The 14120-nt window shown below is 40.9% G+C and overlaps 1 protein-coding gene across 6 annotated transcripts in view; it reads left to right on the plus strand.

Moving 5' to 3' along the window:
- QKI (QKI, KH domain containing RNA binding) overlaps positions 1-14021 on the plus strand; it is a 130075-nt gene extending 116054 nt beyond the window's left edge. Inside the window, exons 5-8 of one of the 6 annotated variants that reach the window (XM_039881315.1) lie at positions 4790-4877; positions 6211-6510; positions 9293-9367; positions 13219-14021. In XM_039881315.1, coding sequence (XP_039737249.1) covers positions 4790-4877; positions 6211-6510; positions 9293-9367; positions 13219-13235 — 480 coding nt within the window. In that variant the 3' untranslated portion in view covers positions 13236-14021. Of the gene's footprint in view, positions 1-4789; positions 4878-6210; positions 6511-7243; positions 8444-8504; positions 12681-13218 lie in introns of those variants that run through there. The other 5 variants (XM_039881297.1, XM_039881306.1, XM_039881335.1 and 2 more) reach the window with 5 other exon arrangements.
- Positions 14022-14120: the final 99 nt, after the last annotated feature.

The raw sequence follows: 14120 nt of genomic DNA on the forward strand, positions 1-14120 counted from the left end.
ATAGGCACTGAGAAACCAGAAAGTTCTTGTGACTTGCTTTATTGCAGTAACTGCTTTATGGCGTTGGTCTGCAACCAGACTCGCAGTATGTCCGGGGTCTGTCTGTACTGGGCTTCTGTGATGGTTCGGTGAATTTCTCTAATGCTCTTTGATTTGCGAACATTACTCTTTTTGTGTTAGACTTAACACAGTATATCATACTGGGTGCTTATTAGCCGTTTGCTAACTAAACTTTGAAGACTGGGAAGAATAAGGAACATGGAATTAAAGAACCTTTTAATAATCAATAGAAATAGTTAGCAGATTATAATAGAGTCCACATAGATTTTTGACACAAAATGAGGTTGATGACGTAAACAGAGAGAGGAAATTGGTGTGGCCATAAATGCCATCTGGGAAATGCAGATTCCGTGAAGTAGTAATGGGGACCCACTTCTGTCCAGGGGAACGAAAAGCACCGTAGGTCCAGCAGGTCCTCGAATAGCATCATTTCTTACAACGTTGATGAGATGCCAAAGGAACGTAACTCTTGTTCCTATCAATTAGCCTGTGGTGAAATTGGTTTTGTTTTATGCTGTTTTGCTTAAAGTTGTAGAACCTACCAATGATATTAAGTAAGGACTTACTGTATTTCAACATAGAGAATTAATAAAGGAATTGGTTAAACAGGTGTTGGGAACTGAAAACGGAAAAGGAGACAGGGTGTAAAGCAGATTTAGAAATGGCAGGAAGCAGCTATCACTCCAGGGCTGGAAGATGAGAGAGAGAGATTGGTACTATTATTAGATCTCAGACGCTTGAGAAAGTTCTATGCTGAGGTGGAGCTGAGACCACTGACGCTGATGCTCGGACCTCAGGAGCTCGGAGGAGTGGACGGACACGCTGGCTGGTGCTGCAGCTCGTGGGCACGCGCGGGAACGCTGGGTCCAGAAGTGCCGGGAGGAATCGTGGAGCCTGCAAGCAGCTGCCTCTCGCAGGGCGCACAGCTGAGAACAGCTGTCGCAGAAGGCGCCCCTTCCGCCCCAGCCAGGTCTCCAGGCTCCCTTTAACGCCCCTCCCTGTGACCTCGGTTGTGGGAGCCTAACACACCAGCTAGCAACCGGGCAACGTCACTGGAGCCCCAGACCCAGCATTTGAAAGCATACAGCAGGTCAGTTTGGAACTAAGTTTGAAGAAAAATATTCTGAAAACGTTGGGGGGCGGGTAATTTTTCTACCAGCTTTCCAGGGTAAGTTGGGGTTAGTAGACCCCAGATGCATATTCAGCTGTCCGCCTGACATCTCCACTTTGGCGTTTGAAACAGGCATTGCAAGCTTAATATTTGATTCCGTATCGCTCAGCTGTTATCTTCCCATTAAATGGAGCCACTATATACTTTTATTGCTAATCTAAAAACCTCATTATCATCCTTTAATGTCTCCTTTCCCCTCAATCTGTACATCCAGCTGGTCATTAAGTCCTGTCAAGTTAACTTACCTTTTCCGTCTCTGTTATTATATCTACTTCTATCCAATTCATCTTATTCCATCTTCTGGACCGGACTAAAAACTCATTCTTGGTCTCTTCATTTGCCTCCAATAGTCAGTTCACAAAATAGCAGAATGACCCTTCAGAGACACATCCTGTTAGATCACCTCCCTGTGTAAAACCCTCTATTTAAATTCAGTTCAGTGAAGTTCTTTGTCAGACCTTTCTTTAGCTGACAGGCCAGATGCAAGTGATGATTGGTGTTAAAATTCTTTATAAATTTTGGTCACTCTTCCTTTTCTCTCTTCTCTGCTGATGTCTTGTTCAGCCTTGTTCTACAATTGTATTAGTCATGTACTTTTTTTTGTTTGGAAAATCTTTTATACTCATTTCACGATTATAGAAAAGAAATAGTCAGTTTTTTAATGTATTGAGCAAGTTCACTTTTGGAAGGCATCGAGGCAGTAAAGAACAATGGTTATTGATTAATTTATGGATACAAGTCATACAGAATTTCCTAAAAACAGTATGACAAAATAGAAAAGACGAGATAACAGATGGCTGTATGTGATTGATTCCCCCAAAAGGAACCACACGAGTTTAGGGTAACGGTACAGAACATGTGGAAATAGGAAAGACTGCGCTGAAGAGGACCGTGGTCTGCGCTGTCAGAAGAAGGTGCCCAGCATGTTCAGGGTCATGTATAACTTGGAGGCAGAAAAGCACAGGTTTGTTGTAGGGGACGGGGGACAGATGATTTGCACTGGAGCAAAACATTTGCAAATAGGGCCGCTCGTAGAAGTCATTCAATGCCTTGGATGCTAAGCTGGAGCGTTTGGGCTTTTCTTATAGGCAGTGGTTCAATTATTTTATTAATTGACACATTTTTAATGATTTGGAAATATTCATACTTTTTTTCAGTTCTCTTATGAATTACGTTGTTGTAATGAGTTTTTTAAATTTGTGCTTTATAGATTTTATAATACCAAATGAACATGATTTTCTCCGTTTCTTACGTGAGGGCTTTGAATTCAAAAGATACTTCCACTTAAAGGCCCCGCAGCATTGGAGCAGGTGTGACGAGGGCTTCGCACAGGCCCCCCGGGTTGGAAGCCACTTGCGCAGTGTGACCTTTAGTGACCTCAGACCAGCTAGTGACCTCCCCTCTCTGAGCCTCAGGCTGACATAGTACCAGTGCCACAGATCTGCGGGGGAGCAGGATGCTTGCGCTGAAGGTCTGACATCTGGTCCTCAGGAGGTGGAACAGCACAGGGCAGTGGACCTGTAGAGACGCTTCCAAGTGTTTGCTATATTTGTAAACCTTTCCGTTTCAAAGGAAAAAATGTGCATTATAATGTTTTAATAATCTTTACATAATGTTTCAGTGTTACATATGTTTCAGAGGTAAAGGTGTTCTTCACAGTGTTTTAGTAATCTTCACATTGTTTCTCATGCGGAATATTAGACACATACTCATCTGTCCCCTACGAGCCAGCCAAATTCCACTCTTAGATATTTATCCAAACGAAATGAAAAGTTGTGTTCATAAAAAAAGCTTTGTACAAAAATTTTCATGGTAGCTTTATTCACAATATCCAAACTCTAGAAACACCCAAATGTCCGTAGCAGAAGAAAGGATAAATAGAATATCATTCAGCTGTGAAAACAAATTAAGTACTGATACAGGCAGTAACAGGAAGCATTTCAGAAATACGCTGAGGGAAAGAGGCTGGACACAACGGAAGTGAATAGTGTGCGATTTCGTTATACAACATTCTAGAAGAGGCAACACTAAACCGAGGTGACAGGCGTCTGATCAGCGTTGTCTCGAGGACTTGGCTGGGAAGAGGAGCAACGAAACGCTGAGTGGCAGAGACGTCCCGTGTCTCGATGTGCGTTCATCAACACCGACTGTTGCACTGGGACTCAGAGTCTCAGTTACAACTCGGTGTTTTAAACGTAGAGCAAATACTGAAGGCCGGCCGAGTTACGAGGCTCTTAGTGACCGCTGTGCTGTCGTCAGACAGCATGCCATGTCCTTCGCTTGCTTTGTCAGAAGTGGGGAAGTCGGTGTTCCATCTCTGTAGGGGTGTTCGAGCAAGTTCTGCAAAGTGCCTTTCGAGTCGTCTAGGGTAGAGACGTATGATTTCAGGGCGCCACCCTGGATCAACTTGTGTCTGGGAGAGAAGAGAAGGGGTGAGATAAACTCTGGCCCCATAGCCAGCGGTGGAACATAACTGGAGTGCTGGTAACTTACGAAACCAGCACGTTTTCTGGTCTGAAATCATATTAGAGAAAGAGGCGACGCACACCTTCCCCAATGCTCAGGCAGGTGTTACTCTCAGGTCCCACTTCATACGAGCCGGGCGAGAGGGTCGAAGTAATCTCTCCTCTGTGAAAGTAAGTCTGTAATGACCTCTGCCATCTCTTGAGACACACAGCATCATGCTCTGTGAGTACACAGCGGCTGGGTGGTAGGGTGCCAGGGTGACGTTCAGTGCAGATGGCACCGCCAGGTTAAGATTCCAGCTTTGCCAGCGGAATTCTGTGCCCCACTAGGGGGCGCTAGTGTAGCCTGCTGCGGTGTGATGTAATCCAGTGTGCACACTGCAGTTCATAATTTGCAAGTCACAGTGGCCTCTTGAGTGACGTCATTATGACATACGCCCCTCACGCTACCTAGTAAAAGCTGTGCTGCCCCGGTTTCATTTTCCTCTTGGGGGTGGGTCTCTGCTGATGTCACTACGTGCGTTACCTGCACACTGCAAAAGTTAGGCACGTGCACGCACGTCCCCTGAGGCGCGCACGTGTGTCCCTCCCGCTGTCTTTCTCTTCGGCTGTCTCCCGTGTTGAGCACCGTGTCCAGCTGACGAGGGCGGTTACTTGGTTTCCACGTGAAGCGGTTCAATGAAGACACGTGTCCAGGCACCTCTTCTCTGTACGGGGCTCGCACGAGGCATCGTCACGTCACGTCTTCCGTCTTAATTCTTAATTCGATGACATTTTCAAACGTGTACTACTTGCTCTCTGTGGAAGACGACCTAAGGCGTGTCTATCGTTTTTTAATTTATAGAGTGTGAGTTATAGACTACTCTGGTATTCTGTTACGTGTATGTGCAACACGTGGAGATGCCGCTAATGGCAGCTGAGTGTCCTGTGAGAGGACAGGCTTCAGTATGTCAGAACCTTCGCTTCCCTGATCTTCCTTTCTGGGTCAAAACAGGTGGCTGCAGTCACATACTATTTTTAGGCTCGCGTAGATAGGGCGCGATGTATGTGGACCATCTCAAGTACGCACTACTCTTGTGTTTTCCACGTACAGGCAGAAGGAGAGGACAGCCTGAAGAAGATGCAGCTGATGGAGCTCGCGATTCTGAATGGCACCTACAGAGATGCCAACATCAAATCACGTAAGAACGAGACAGGCCCCGGGCCACGGCTGTCTCAGCCCTTCTGCCCACAGACCTCTCTCCTTTGGCCTCCCAGCACATGAGCAGCTGAAGTGACAGGTCGAAGTAACTGTCACTCGATACGGGGCTAGCAGTCCCATTTTGACCGCTTTCACAAATCGAGGACACTCTCTCGATTTTATTTTACGCCAGCGTGCTTTAAGTTTTGAGTTGATAAACGTCTCCTCTTTTGATGAAATTTCAACTTTAAGTTCAAGAGTTTAAGGGAATTTCCTATTCTGTTAACCACAGACTTAAGACTTCTAGGTTATTTTGTTACATTTATGAAAAGGACAAAACAATTCCAAACTTTTTAAAATTGATTTGGAATGTGAGTGCAGTGATCTTTTTGTTGGGCTCTGTTCTCTCTCCTTGCTTTTATGTTTTCCCTTCAGTATTTTTTCTCTATTGATTTTATATGTGAGTTCACAGAGAACAGTAGGAGATACGATTTTAAATCCATTTTTTCCTTTTGTGTATTTATGCGTGTTTTCATAAACTAAGAGGATTGCTTTTTATATTTAAAACTAAATATGGAATTTATATTTTGAGACAGTCTTAAGATTTTCACATTTATATGAATAGAACATATTTAAATTACTAATTTTTTAAAAGAAATTGAGTTTTGGAGTTCTAGCCAATTTTCCAAAATGTAGAGAAACTGGTGGGTTTTTAAGTCGTTCCTTTCCAAGCGGTTGGCTTCAGTTTACTGGTGAGATTGACTATATCGTTAACAGTCACGTGCTCAGGAATGGCACGTTTACTGTGTTGTTTTTCTGTGAAGTTAATTCCTACATATGCAGGAAATTTATATATAGCTAGTGGTTACTTGACTTAATACGATAAAAATTATTCTTTAATTTGAAACTGAAACTCCTCTTTAGAAATATATCACAACTGTGTTTCTGTGGACTCCAATTAAAAAATGTTTTTTAACGTCCTTCAGTGCAAGTGTTTCCTTGTGCTTCTGCATGCACCTTCAGTCTCATGAGGTCTTAAAAACAGATATGTTTAGTTCGTGTATTTGATAAAACTTTTTAATGGTCTCGCTCATTTTTTTTGCACAGTGGCTTTTTAATTTTGTACATTTGTTAATCACACTGGGAAAGGGGAAGCCGTTTGCATTTGGTTGGTGTGCTTGGGCATTTCGTGTGTGATCGGCGCATGTACTAATGATTTCCTTTTATTTTTCCTCTTTCCTGCTTTTTCCTTTCTCTTTCCTACTTCGCTCTCACTTTCTGTATTTTACACCGCTGCCTCTGTGCTTCCTTCTCGATTTCTCTGCTTACTGTAGCAGCCCTTGCCTTTTCTCTTGCAGCAACAGCCCAGGCCGCTCCCCGAATTATCACCGGGCCCGCGCCGGTCCTCCCACCAGCTGCCCTGCGCACGCCTACGCCGGCCGGCCCGACCATCATGCCTTTGATCAGACAGATCCAGACCGCGGTCATGCCCAACGGAACTCCTCACCCGACTGCTGCAATAGTTCCTCCGGGGCCGGAAGCCGGCTTGATCTACACGCCCTACGAATACCCCTACACGCTGGCACCAGCTACGTCAATCCTGGAGTACCCTATCGAACCTAGTGGTGTATTAGGTGAGTCGTTTTCTCTGTAGGGTCAACATTTTTCTGCATAACTTTTGCCGCCCCAGACTTTGAAGTCGTTGTATTAGTTTTACTAAGAGGCAAGACCAGCTTTCAGGAGGAAAGACCGAAGGCTAAGTTTGGTTTTATTTCAGCCCCCCGTAGACGTTCCCCTTTTCAGTAATCGTACCTTAGATTCGTTCACATTCCCTTCGGTAACTCACATTCACTTTGGATGGAGAAATTCGCTATGACCATTTTAAACAGGAAGTACTTTTCACATTTGCTATCTCAGGTCTTTCTGAGTTGTGGATCCCACCCTGTGGCCTGCTCCCTCCCTCAGCTTTGCCACCCAAAGTTAGTCTTTTTTTGTCTCACAGGTCTATTTAATTGTCAGCTAAATTTTAACTTCCTACGTGAAAGTATCTCGAGATCTTTTAAAAACTGCAGTTGTGTCTGCGTTTTCTAGTACTCGTGATCACTTAAAATACGAACGGGTCCCAGTAAATAGTAAACAGCTGCAGTCTTCAGGCTGCTTCAGGTTTTCTGTTCTGAAGTCCTAGTTGATATCAAACATAAGAGAAGTTCTTAATTCCAGTAGCACAGTGTGGAGAGATAAGTGAATACCAAGTCACTGAGTTACACTCACGCCGAGGCAAGAGTTAGGGTCCCGCTGTAAACGCCCGGTCTTACGTGAACAAAGTGGTGTGCTCGAAAAGACGTTACTGATGCCTTTGTTTTCTAGAGTGGATTGAAATGCCAGTCATGCCTGATATTTCAGCCCATTGACTTGCGGGACGGAGGACTAGAATACAGCAGCTGTTTTAGCAGGACCGGTCAATGCGGAGCAGGCTGCCTCCGGGCCGCCCCTTTGTTTTACAGACAGACCCGAATACTCTGTCCTTGAATTGTACATGACCTTGGTGCTGCATGCATGCTGTTGACTTTTAGGACTTTGATCTTCTAAGGTTTTTCTCTGCAGCATTAATACTGATTTATCAAAATTTGAAAGCCTTTAATGAACCCGGACACAAAGATTTAAACTTGAACATTTATTGTTCGGTGCAAGCAAGCTGCAGCGCTCTGTATGTTATCTGTGTGTGCGCACGCACTCAGCTGCCTTCTGTTTCATGAGCGAACACGTTTTATTGTACATGTTTTCCATCGATCTCTAGATCATTGTGTAAAGTATTACAGGTCAGAATTATACCGTAGACTTGTTTACGAGAGGCTTGTTTCTGTTGCACATTTCCTGAAGCATTTTAAAAATAACATGTAACATGTAACCCGTCTGCGTCCTCCTTGCCGTTAACGCTCTGCCCTGTGGCCCCGCGCCTGCTGCTTTCCCCCAGAGCCCCTCTCTGCTGCGGCACAGCGTCTGCTCCGGGAGTTCGGCTGTCGCTTCCTGCAGGGCTGGCGTTCTCAGCCACCAGCTGCTGTCCCCGCTCTCTCGATGCAAGATCTCACTGATTTTGCCTCGTGGAATTATACTTGTGTGAGATTAGTTTATCTGAAACAAGAAAGGGCTGATGGACCCGTTTACTGCTTAGAAACAGCAAGAGGCACTGCTGCATTTGTTTCTCATTTTAAAGCACTGTGTTTTTTGTTGCGTTGGGAAATTTTTAGTTATAATACTTCTAAGACTGACAAAATTCAAAGCAAACTCTACCGATACCTCATTGGCATTCCTAAGATGAAAATAATGAGTCCTAAATGACAAAAATCCATCACGATCCACTTTATTCCTCGCTTTGCCACCTAAGCAGTAAAACATACTGATTGACCACTTGGAGAATTAAGAAAACTATTTCAAATTGCTAAGCTCTAGCGAATTTGCACACAGATAACATGCATGCTATATAGCAAGTCTCGCATCACACTATCTCGAAAGAAGCAGTGCCCTTCAAAGCAGATGCAGACATGTGTGTTGGTGGTAGTGAGGAGATTGGTGTTACCATCAAATCTGCATTGAGACTAATTTTTAATTCCCTTCCTTTTATCTTTAGGTATGGCTTTCCCAACGAAAGGCTAAGAATTCAAGAACGGTCTTAACTGAACCCTCATCAGATCTGAATTTAACAAATGCTTAGTCTCAGCAGCCTCCGGGGAGGGGTGGGAGGGAAGCCTAGCCTAGCAGTCAGTGACTTACTTGCACTTTTTGCACACTGATAGAAAGTAAAAGTATGTCATTAATTTGGTTTAGTCTGTAATCTTACAAAGTAACGGTAATTTATAAAGGAGTGTGTAGTAGTATTACTGACTGCTAAGTGTACTATACTGTTTGCTTTACTAATCACCTAATTCATTGCAGTTCATACTTATTGACTCAGAGTTTAAAACCACAATCTGTAGGCTTTAAGAATTGCTTTTAAACCTTTTTAAGTGATAAACTGTGGAAGTGGTCTTAAGGTTAGGAAATAATTGTCAGTATTAAACATGGCATTATTTAAGTAGTCCTGCGAGAAAGGCACTTCAGTGAATATGTGACTAGTAAAGCTTAAATATGTTTGGATCTAATAGAATTCATGCAATTCTGTAACTTGGGATTGTAAATGAATGCATCAAATAGGTTAAGGCCAAGATGTGTGAAATGAATGCAATATTAATAGACGCATATATACGCAACATATTATGGTTAATTTTAAAACTACTGTGCCTTAACGTGTTTCTTAAAACGAGCCTTTTGTCGAAATGAACATCTGAAACCCGTTTTGATGAACCTGCTGTTGATGTCTGTTTTCTTTCCCGTTGTGACTGTTTTCTAACTTTGTCTTGGTGATTGCAATTTAACTAGGTGCGGTGGCTACTAAGGTCCGAAGGCACGATATGCGCGTCCATCCTTACCAAAGGGTTGTGACCGCAGACCGAGGTTAGTGTAGCTCTGCGGCTCTCGCTTCTCAGAAACGCGGGGGGTGTCCGTACAGTTTGCAACACCACACCTGACAGAAAAATGTGTAACTGCTTGCCTGCACAGCGTTTTTTTTTTCCTTTTCGAAATTAATTTATGATGATTGACAGATTTAAGGGTTGGGTTTGGGGGTTTGTTGCTCTTTTTTTCTCCCTTCGTGTTTTAACTTATTAAATCCTTCTAGGATGTACTATGACTTAGTCCTACTAAAACGTGAGTTAGTCCACTTGGGGAGCTATTAAATTTTGTTTTTGCCTTAATTATTTTTCAGTAATAATTTTTGCTAAAATTTAGCTTTTAATTTTTCTGAAATTTTGGGTTGGTTTTGCAAAATGAACTGAGCGGATGGTGCTTTAATGAGAGAAGTAAGGGAATATATGCCTCCTGTGTTCTTTCGGAGAAAACTGAAGATTTAGTTTCCATACATATTTGAGCCACTTGTGTAAACATGAGGATATACATGTCAAGTATTTAGCTGAGATCAACAAAGTACGGACTGTGAAGCTAACTTTGCAGTTGGATTTTTATACATCAGAAAATTCCATTTTATTATATTTTGTTCGAAAATGGATCTTTTAATTTTTGTCATTTGCTGCTAAAATATATTATCTAAAGGTAAACTATCTCTTGAAGTTCTGTGGTGACATGAATCCAGCTGTTTGAGTACCTTTTTTGACTAACCTGTGACTGGAAAATAGGTCTTCATTTTTCTCCTTTTCAACATTTGTAATTTGTGTCCTATATATGCCCTTGGACCCTTTTATAAATTATTTATGTTTATTAAGGAGTGATCTTTTCGGTTTATTGACATTGATATTTTCCGAATTCGTCATCACAAGATAGGAATCCAAAGCAAGAACGAAAAGGATATTTGACAAGCTTTTATTGTGGCACATTTATTATCTACTAATTGAGTTGATCAGAGTCTCTGCTGTTAGCGGGATGAAGTGATGGATTTATACCCCAGTTCTTCATCTTTTATGGACTTAGGAAAAACCTCTGTTTCGCATGGTTATCTTGAATATCGATAATAAATATCGGACGCAGCTGTTGTCCACATCAGAATGAAATACCTTTCCAAAGATATCGATGATATTTCTTTAGCCTCATACATAATTAAAGAGCCTTGAAGACTTCTAACTAATACACCACTTGTAGTGATGATTTAATGAACAAATTAAATAGACCCCCAAGCTCAGCGATTACCCGTTAAGATGATACTCGTGGTAGATGTGTCATGTGCAAGTGTGTAACCACCCTTCTTACACCAGAGCAAGTCTCCTAGTGAAGGAAGAAACTTTTTTAAAAAGGAAAGTCATTTAAAGAATGCAGACAATTCCATAATTTGAAGGGGTTTTTTTTAAATATTGTTAATGTCTAAAATAGTTTTTCTTCTTCTGTTAACCTTTCCTTGTATGCCCGTTTTAGATTTCTCAGAATTTTGTTGTAGCACAATAATTATGGGCCTACTCAATACTCCAGTGCCTTGAAATAGTTGAAAATAGTAGGCAGATTTTATTGTATTTGAAAACAACAGCACATTCCATGCATGGCCCTTCTGTAGTTACATGTGTTTTGATTAGTCCTGTCACTGGTTTTATTCAAAATGCAATGTCAGCAAACCGAAATGCTACCTTTTTTTTCTAAATAACAAAAGTTTGTATACTGCTGTTACTATCACTGTATGCACTCATTGGGTCTAAGGGAGGTGTCTGAAGTCCTTCACTTAAATTATTTTATGATACTACTGCTTTCTCTATTTTTGAGGGGTTTTTTTTTTAATTATTTTTTTAATCTTTTGAAGGGAAGTTTAATATAAGCATTCATTTAATGCAAGGAAACTCAGCCCTTGGACTTATAACTCTGTAATTCTGTATGAGCAGTTAGAATACTGCATGTGGACAAATATCTAGTTCTTTACTAAAAATAAACCCACCTCTACACATATTTCAAACCTGAATTTGAAGCCTATAAAAGACCAACTGACTTTTTAGTCGTAATGAACCATAAGTGATTTTGCACGGTTGACACACCTGTGTGTACTGTAAGAAGCCAGGACTTGGCAGAGGATGTATTCTAGGTGTATTGGTATATATATAAATAGTAGTTTGCTTTGTTTTTATATCCCACACTCAAAAAAATCAAATTTTCTGAATAATGATTTTCCAAAAACCATTATTTACCTAATTTGTATAAGAAACAATACAATTTTAGTCAAAATTTTAATATCAAAAATGCTTTAAGATTCCATATTTCTGGAGTACCTATGGAATGGTATGACTACATCATGTTAAATATTTATTTTCTTCTTTGATTTTGGAATAGCTGTTTTTATTTTAAATAAAATTCCACTATTTTTAAGAAATTCAGGGAAGATTTGGTCACACTGAAGATACAGTATTTTTATAGTATTTATAAACTGTCCTAAACGATAGACTGTAGGAAGCATTTTTGTTACGTGAAGGTAACACCAGTCCATGATATAGACCATTTAAACTCTGTGAACATCACACCTCCTGGGTTTGATTTACGCAGCGGTCCAGTATCTACCTTTGCACTGAATAATTTTCATATCTCCTCTGCCTTAGTCACAGTGGCAACAGTACAGAAAAGTCTATCAAACCTCAGAATATAGTGGAAATAATTAAGCTGTTGAATGAGTCTTAAAAATCATACTACTGTTAAGTGGACCAAGTTTGGTGAAGCAGATGTGACAGGTCGATTAAGGAAGGAACATCTCAAGGACCTTGGGGACGATAACTTTTCCACTTGAGAACTACTTTATGTTTTACTGTAATTTTTTAAAATTTTTTTGTTCTGTTTGTTATTTTGCAAAAGAAAATAGTATTTACAGGTGGCTTTTAAAATATATAAAGCAGGAATGTATATGAAATGTCAGATTTTATTGTATTTGCAGAGAATTAGCTTTGAAATTGAATAAAGAAAGCTGTTTGTAGTTTTAAAATGCCTTATTGGTATCAATTAGAAATTTCTTCTATTTTTTGATGTACTTAGAGCTTTTTGAGTATAGAATTTTAAATGGCAGGATTTTACAGTGTTTACATGCAAGTGCATTTTATAAGTGTTCTACATGTGTAAAATAGTATTTTCAACTGGAAAGCGCTGGCCAGTGCAGAGGCCTGGCCTTTTTCTGGTTCCCATGATGTTGCCCGCACTGCTACACTGCAGCTTTGTATCATGAGGCCAAGAAACTCCATGTCGTTTGTAAATAGAGTAATTGAAAAAGCAATAAACATTTATTGAACAAAAGAAACCTTGTTTGGCCCAGAGTTTATGTCAAACCAAGTTGTTCATAGAAATTTGAAGATCTCTAGACCCATTTCTGTTAATCATCAGTTATTAATAATCACATCCATCATTAATAGTTGCTCTAATGCTTGCATCCGAGAGAATACTAATGCTTAATAGCAGTCAGACCCTGATAACTGCACTGACTGCTTCCAAATTCTGTACACCGGCCCTGTCGTTGTTTTCCAGTTCCCTCCATTGACTGCTACTAACTATTAGTCGTTAGTTACATTTGATTTCTATTTTTTCCTGTTAACCAGTTTTTTTTTGTGGGAGTGGGCTCTCCTTCACTTGTTCAAATCATGATATGAAATTGTCATGATTTTTATTGTATTCTGTAGATGGTGTCGATCAGTTTGTCAGAATTAAACATGCTTTTTTTTTTTATTAGTTGTGATTAGTTTTTCATGTTGTCATTAAGCCGTCACTAGCTGAAACTAATCTCTTCTCTATCTTTTCTTTCTTTTTTTTTTTTGTTTTGTTTTTTGTTTCTAACCACCCAGCCGCCACCGGCAACTAACCTATGACCTTCTGACCTCTGAACTCTTCACCCAATGATGACCTGACCATGCCTGCCTGCTGATCAGTTAACTGGTAATCGCCTTTGCTTGCCTGTCGTCAGTGCAGCGAGCTGAGGCACTTGTCCGTTCGTCTTACCATCTAACCAAACAAAAGACAAAGAAATTCGTCCTTCAACTCAGCTTTTGGTTGTGGTTTTTTAAGTTTGTTTTTCTCAGCCTCGCTCGGGTGAAAGTGGTTCTAGAAACTGCACTGAATAGTAGTAAAGCAATAAGGCCCAATTCATCCCACAGCACTGATCATCCTTTAACGTCCCACCCTAAGCGAACGGTAAGAAGGCCTCACTTCGGAAGGGGAGACAGAAGGCCCTTAACTACTCAGTGACAGAGGCAGTTACTGTGAGAGACTTCTAGGAACCTTGTCTTCGCATAGCGAGTCGCAGCTCTCTGAATGTACTGTGTGATGATGCATCATGCATGAACCTGTGGTCAGGGATGTCATTGGTGAAGCGATTTCAAAAAGTATTCAAAATTTGACACGCTCTTTAGTCACTACAGTGCCCTCACAGGGCAGAGTCACAGCCTTTTTTGTATTGCCTGCCAAAATTTGAGGTATTAGAAGTGTGCCATGAGAGAAAACTTCTGAGGAGTTTCGAAAAGCAATGCAAAGAACAAAGCCGCAACACTATTTTTAAAAAGAGAGCGATCTGAGTTAAAATGGCTGGCCTTTATTTTACACTTCCTTGAAAATATACGAGAACAAGGTACATGCATTATGTGTCACATTACTGGGCAAACTGTTCAGATATTTTTTTTAAACCTCCCTGTATAGAAAAAAATCATTAAGGATGTAAAAGCCATGCTTGCCTATTTGCTGTATACATGTC

Source organism: Pteropus medius, unplaced genomic scaffold, assembly GCF_902729225.1.
Source record: "Pteropus medius unplaced genomic scaffold, Ma_sr-lr_union100, whole genome shotgun sequence".
NCBI classification, from domain to species: Eukaryota; Metazoa; Chordata; class Mammalia; order Chiroptera; family Pteropodidae; genus Pteropus; species Pteropus medius.